General features: G+C 53.5%; 1 protein-coding gene across 2 annotated transcripts in view; it reads right to left on the bottom strand.

Moving 5' to 3' along the window:
* Window positions 1-377: 377 nt before the first annotated feature.
* Sfxn2 (sideroflexin 2) overlaps window positions 378-5,954 on the bottom strand; it is a 17,489-nt gene continuing 11,912 nt past the window's right edge. For both annotated transcript variants that reach the window (XM_004631489.2, XM_023715623.1), the window contains exons 7-12: window positions 4,623-4,683; window positions 4,057-4,123; window positions 3,438-3,487; window positions 3,134-3,183; window positions 2,440-2,487; window positions 378-1,740 (exon numbers count right to left, since the gene is read on the bottom strand). In XM_004631489.2, coding sequence (XP_004631546.1) covers window positions 1,641-1,740; window positions 2,440-2,487; window positions 3,134-3,183; window positions 3,438-3,487; window positions 4,057-4,123; window positions 4,623-4,683 — 376 coding nt within the window. In that variant the 3' untranslated portion in view covers window positions 378-1,640. The remainder of the gene's footprint in view (window positions 1,741-2,439; window positions 2,488-3,133; window positions 3,184-3,437; window positions 3,488-4,056; window positions 4,124-4,622; window positions 4,684-5,954) is intronic.

Here is a 5,954-nt window from a genome sequence, read left to right as displayed (position 1 = left end):
TATCTGGCTGGCCCTGCTTTACTTTTTAAAAATGAAGTAGGACCGGGGCCTTTTGCCCTTAGAGCAAAATTCTTCAACGATGGTCCACGGGACAGCTGTGGTGATACATGCTTGCACAGAAGCCCAGCATGCTGGGAGACTGAGGCAAGAGGATCATAAGTTACTACAGAGCCCAGCCTGGGCCACTTAGGTGCACTAAACTATATTCCTAGACTCTTTTATCTTCTTTTGAAAGAGGGCCAAGGGGCCGGGGAGATGGCTCAGTGGAATAAGTGCTTCCCTGGCAAGTGCAAGGGCCTGAGTTCAATCCCGGGTTCCGCAAAAAAAAAAAAAAGAAAGAAAAGAAAAGAAAAGAAAAAAAGAAAGAGGGTCTCCCTAAGTAGCGAAGTTGCCCAGGCTAGGCTCAAGCTTGCGATCCTCCTGCCTCCCTCAGCCTGCCAGAGTGCTAGACAGGTTATGCTCCATCATGAGGCTTTTCTTCTCATAACCCTTAGCAGTGGTATCCTCTGACATGCCATGTCAAGTTAAGACCAGATCCTGTGCTCCATCCAGGCTTCATTACCTAGGCTGCAGATCCTCATACTCTTTCAAGCAATTCTGAGTCAGCACAGCCCGGAGGGAACAGACTGCCACACTCTGTACTCTTAAGGCCCTTTGGTCCCCGTTGGTTTCCCCTTAGAGGTATCCAACCTCTCCTATACAGTAAACAGCAGTCTTTCTTTGGTGCTTAGCCTAAAGGGCTGAGCCAGATTACACCCCTTAACCACATGGTTAATGCTAACAGCCTCTCACTCATGGAAGGGTATTTCTCTTTCCAAACAGATATGAGGCAATGAGGGACGGGGTTTGTATCATGTGGAGAAGATCCACCAGATGGAGCCAGGCATAATTTTTGTTTCCCTCGGTACTAGGGATTGAACCCAGGGCAGTTGCACTGAGCTATAGCCTTGGCCTTTTTTTATTATGAGATAGTCTCAGTAAATTGCTCAGGCTGGACTCAAATTTATGATCCTCCGCAGTCTTCCAGAGTCCTGGCTGCACAAAGTCAGTGTCAATGGATAGTACCTAAAGCACCATGTGACTCTGCTGCTTTGTGCAGTGTCATTGTTTAGCGCGAATAACTCCTGGGTGCTCAATAAACACATTCAGCAGCACTCCCAAGGTAGCTCTCTGACCAGGCACAATGGGGAAGAGCACTGGCAGAGACAGCCTGCCTTCCCCTGCCCTGGGATTCAGGCTAGCACAGCAGGGTAAAGGCTCCCCAGCCGGGAAGGAAGGAGGAGCGAGGACCAGAACTCTTCCTGCCCTCAGCCACTTCCCCAGTCCTTGAGGGAACAGAGTCCTAAAGGTTGCCTCAGTTTTCCAAATGATGGCTCGAATAGCTCACACCCTGCTCACCAACAGGTACCAGCCACTCCTCCCTGTACAGGCAGCAGCTTCCGGGGAGATGGTGAGGGGGAGGCAGAGAGGACTATGGTCTTTGGTCCCCTTTTCCATGATTACCCCCTGGAGTCCAGTAAACGAACTACTTGATCAATATGACAGGCAATGTGCCCGGTCCAGCCGGCCTGCAGAGGAAGGTGAGCTCGGGTGTGCAGAGCAGTGGATCTAGGCAGCTGGTTCTCGCTAGCGTGAGGCGTTCAGAGGCCCTTGTTAAAGTAGACATAAGGGGCACATTCTCCGTCTTTGGCCTTGACAGTGCCTTGGAGATCTGGTTCCAGACAAGAAACCGGCAATTCACTGAACAGAGGACAGAAAGGGTTCCGAGTGTGCCACCTGGACTATGCCGCAAGCTCCCCACAGCAGAGGCCAGCCCAGGTGCCACCTCCAAGTGCCTTCCTGATCCTCCCTGCTGAATTGCTACTGGCCTCTGTACCATCTTCCCTGTCACATCAGCCAGCTTCATTCTCTCTGAGTGTAAGTTCTTGGCTAAACTTTGATCTTCCCCATAAGACGATGGGCAAGGTGCTGGGACACAAATGACCAGTGTGCCAGAGGGGCAACAGCACCTTCTTGGCACATATCGGAGCCACACCTTATTCCTAGTGCCAGCAGCCCCATGGTAGTCTGACGTCCCTTGTCCCTTTGCCCCTACCCACGCCTTCTAGGATACATGAGGGAAGTGGACAGTTCTGCATCATTATGCTCTGAGGAACAAGAGCCAAAACAACCACCTGGCTCAATTTCAAGACTGGGGCCAGCCAGGGAAGACCTCCCTCATGGCCCTGCCAGCAGGACAGTCTCTGCGTGTCCCTGCAATCTCTAGGAAGGGGCAGCTTCACTCCTAACTTCTCTGCCCCTTGGCAATCTGACTGGTTTGCAATTTACCAGGGCAAAAGGGACCCAGGGTGCTGCCCTGCCATCCCATCTGCCTGCCAAGGATCAGGAAGCAGTGGCAGTGAGGTCAGTGAAACAAAGCAGGTGACAAACAGGCAATACCATGTCTGCGGGAAGAGCCCACATGCCACTGGAACCATGAAGAGAAGGCTGCAAGAAAGAAAAAAAATCAAGCCATTAATTAGGGACCTGTCCCTTCAGCCTCCCCACATGCCATCCCAGAGCCCCAGAAGGAGGGGAAGACGCCCACACCTGGCTGCCTTTCTAGCCAGCGCCCACCTCTGCATTCACCCTTCTTCACTGAGCACCAGGAGACCCACACTAGCATGGGGACAAAATCAGTGTCCCTCCACCCTTCACCCCACTGCACACCTATGTTCCAGCAGAGGAAGCCAAGGATGCAATCAGGGAGCTTGAGGAGCGGGCAGGCAGGTGCTACACCTCAGCTGCATTAGGCGAAGGCACAGCTCTCTGAGCCCAGGGCCAGCAGAACATGAGGCCACACTGGCCCATGGCGGCCTCCTACAGACGCCAAGGTGGCTGGGGTCCTTCCAGGTCTGACCAGGTGCTTGGCAGCCCCAGGCCAAGCTATGCCTCCCCTCCCCTCCCTTATCTCCTTTAAAAGCACTCAAGGCTTGAGGTCAGGGGAGGATACTATGATGTACCCCAGGTACCCTGAGCGTGGACATTTTTAAAGCTAAGAGAGGGCGCACTTGGCTCTGATGTGGCCCACACAAGAAGGTGGAGAGTGGGGCCCAGCCCCAGCCAGCCCAGGCCACCCAGGCCCTGTACTCACAAACAGCCAGACAGCACGACCTGCAGCGGCGCATGCAGCACCGTGGCTTTCTGCACAAAAACAAGTAAGAGACCCACGTGGGACTTGGGCCCCTGAGGGGACCCCATGCTTGCCCTGCCAAGGCCAGGCTTCTCAGGCTGCCAGAGGCCAGAGCACTGGCCCTGCAGCAAGGGAAGGGCACCCCGGCTCTTGGCAGGAGGAGGCCACAGGGATGGGCCTCTACTTAAAGAGATGAAGGTGATGGTGAGAGCAGCAGGGGAGGGTCGGGAGCCCCAGGAAGGATGGAGAAGGGCACTGCACTGACCTTCATAAAGTGCAGTTTCTCCAGCCTCTCCATGATGACCGGCAGCAAGACTGGAAGAGACCAGGGAGGTGCTGAGGGGAGGCTGGGGTTCCCAGGATGCCTTTTGGCTGCCAGGAAGTCACTAGGTGCTGTGCCCTCCTTCCCCAGTGGCTCCAGAAAATACTCGTCACTGAGAATGGAGACTACGTGGGCAAAGCCCTCCCAGCTGCTGCCCACCACCCCCAGGGAAACAGGCTTCACAGACCTCTCAGGGTACACACCTGTGCCACTAGGCCCAAGGCCACCTCCTATAAATTAAAACTATCTGAAGGATCACACAAACACATTTGTATCTCTCTCTGTAATAAGCAAAGTAGAGTCGGCAGCATATGCCCTCCACTGCTACCTTCCAGGGCCTCTTATTCCCGCAAATCAAGGAATGCTGTTTAATGAGTATTAGTTGAAAAGAAATAACTTTCTCCCTCAAATCTCTGATTAATTGATCTGGGAAATAGTATAGTTCACCTGGGATTGCAGCCTTCATGCACTCCCACTGGAGAAGCCTGACTCTGGAGGCTTGGGGCCCCACCACCCACCCAAGTGCTCCAGGGTCCCCATGATGGGGACTTCCCCATCTTACTCATGCCAGGAGCTGCCATGGTGATCCGGGAAATAACCACTTGGGTGATGCCTATGGCTGCCGCTCTCTGAGGACAGAAAGGAATACGTGTTGGGAATGACGCACTGCACACACCAATGCTGCACAGGAGGGCCAAGCCCATGACCTTCAGAACAGAAGGAAAGAAGCAGCCTAGTGGTGCACACCTGTAATCCTAGCACTCTGGGAGGCTGAGGCAAGAGGATCACAAGTTGAGCCCAGCCTGGGCAACTTTGTGACTCAGTGAGAATATAAATTCAAAACAGGGCTGGGGTTGTGGCTCAATACTAAGGCCCTGGGTATAACGCCTACCACCACACAACGACCAGCCAACAATGACTAACTAGTCAAGGGTCTGGGGACACAGCTTAGCATAAACACCTGGGCTCAAACTCCAGCAGTGAAAAAAGACAGAAGAGGGGTGTTCTCAACAGAAATGTAGGGAAACACTGGTGGGGAATGAGTGTGGAATCAGGTACTTGATCACTGAAAGGAGACAGGTCTCAGGAGGAATTCTCTCCTGCTATTCAAAGGAGGCCTCTGCTCACCCGGGAATGGCCGACCTCTGTGTCATTCTTGTCCTTCACGGAGATGCCCTGGATGAGTTCCCTAAACAGAAATCAGAGTTGCAATTTGAAAAGGGGTGCTGAGAGCCTCCAGGCTGTGCAACATCCCAGGGGCCATGGCCAGGGCCATCGTCTGGGAAGCCGCCCTGCAGCCTGGCCCTCTGACCTTCCTGTGGCACCTCAGAAGTGACCTGGGGCAGAGGCTAGGGGAGCTGGCTGGGGGCCCACACTGCCTCAGGTATAAGTGACCCTGAGCACAATGCTTAACCTTTCTCAAGCCTCAGTTCTCCTTGTCTGCAGGATAGGGAAAACCTTGGGACCCACTTCAGAGGATGTGGTGAGCACCACGTGAGATGCCAGACGAGAGTTCAGTCCAGCCTGGGCAGAGGGACCTCTCCCCAGACGGGAGCTACTCTGGCTGTTCTCAGGCCACCTCCTGACAAACCAAGAAGCTAGATGGCTTCAGTCATCTGCTGGGAAAGGGCTGGGTGGGGAAGGAGAGGAGCATTGTGCAGGCCTGCTATCTCAGAAGCTCTTGCTCTAGGGCTGCTAGAGCCCACTTTTGCTAGTGGCCTCCAGGGAACTGGACTCAGATGATAATGACAATGGCAGCAATACCCTGCTAACACTTACATGGCGTCCACCATGTGCACGTGCTGCCTGGGAGTTCTACACCTACTATGTCAGCAAAGCCTCAGGTAGATGTTTGTGCCCTGGGCCAGAAAGAAGTCGGAGCTGGGGTCAACTCACAGGCATGGTGCTGGCCTAGCCCGCATGAGGCTCTGGGCTCTGGCCCTAGCGCAGCCGAAAAAATGAGTGAAAGATGAAGCAAAATGGTGTTTCTCCTCTACTTTTCCTGCTGAAAAGATTAGACCTAGGTGCCTGGAAAACATCTATCCACACCCCTGGCTTCTCTCGAAGCTTCTCGGTTCCACTCCACCTTGAGGTGCCTCTCTGCCAACTGTCATTTAGAATACTATCCCCAGGTCTTTAGCAGGCAGAGGTCACAACTCAAGCACAGTTGCAATTAAGAGGGAAGGACCTAACCAGGTGTGGTGGTGCGCCCCTGTAATCCCCTCACCTAAAAGGCTGAGGCAGGAGGATCATCAGAATTCCAGACCAGCCTGTACTAAACAGTGAGTTCAAAGCTAGCCTGAGCTACATTGTGAGATTCTGTCTCAAAAATACAACAAAAAAGATAGGATCTAATATAAAAGCCAGGGGCTGGAGAGATGGCTCAGTGGTCTAAAGCACCTACTTGGAACAAGCTTGGCAAAGCATCAGGGACCGCGGTTCAATCCCCCAGCACCACAT

This window comes from Octodon degus, unplaced genomic scaffold (genome assembly GCF_000260255.1).
Source record: "Octodon degus isolate 3935 unplaced genomic scaffold, OctDeg1.0 scaffold00042, whole genome shotgun sequence".
Classification (NCBI taxonomy): domain Eukaryota; kingdom Metazoa; phylum Chordata; class Mammalia; order Rodentia; family Octodontidae; genus Octodon; species Octodon degus.
The sequence above is the reverse complement of the archived record's forward strand: the minus strand, read 5'-3'. Positions and strand labels throughout refer to the sequence as shown.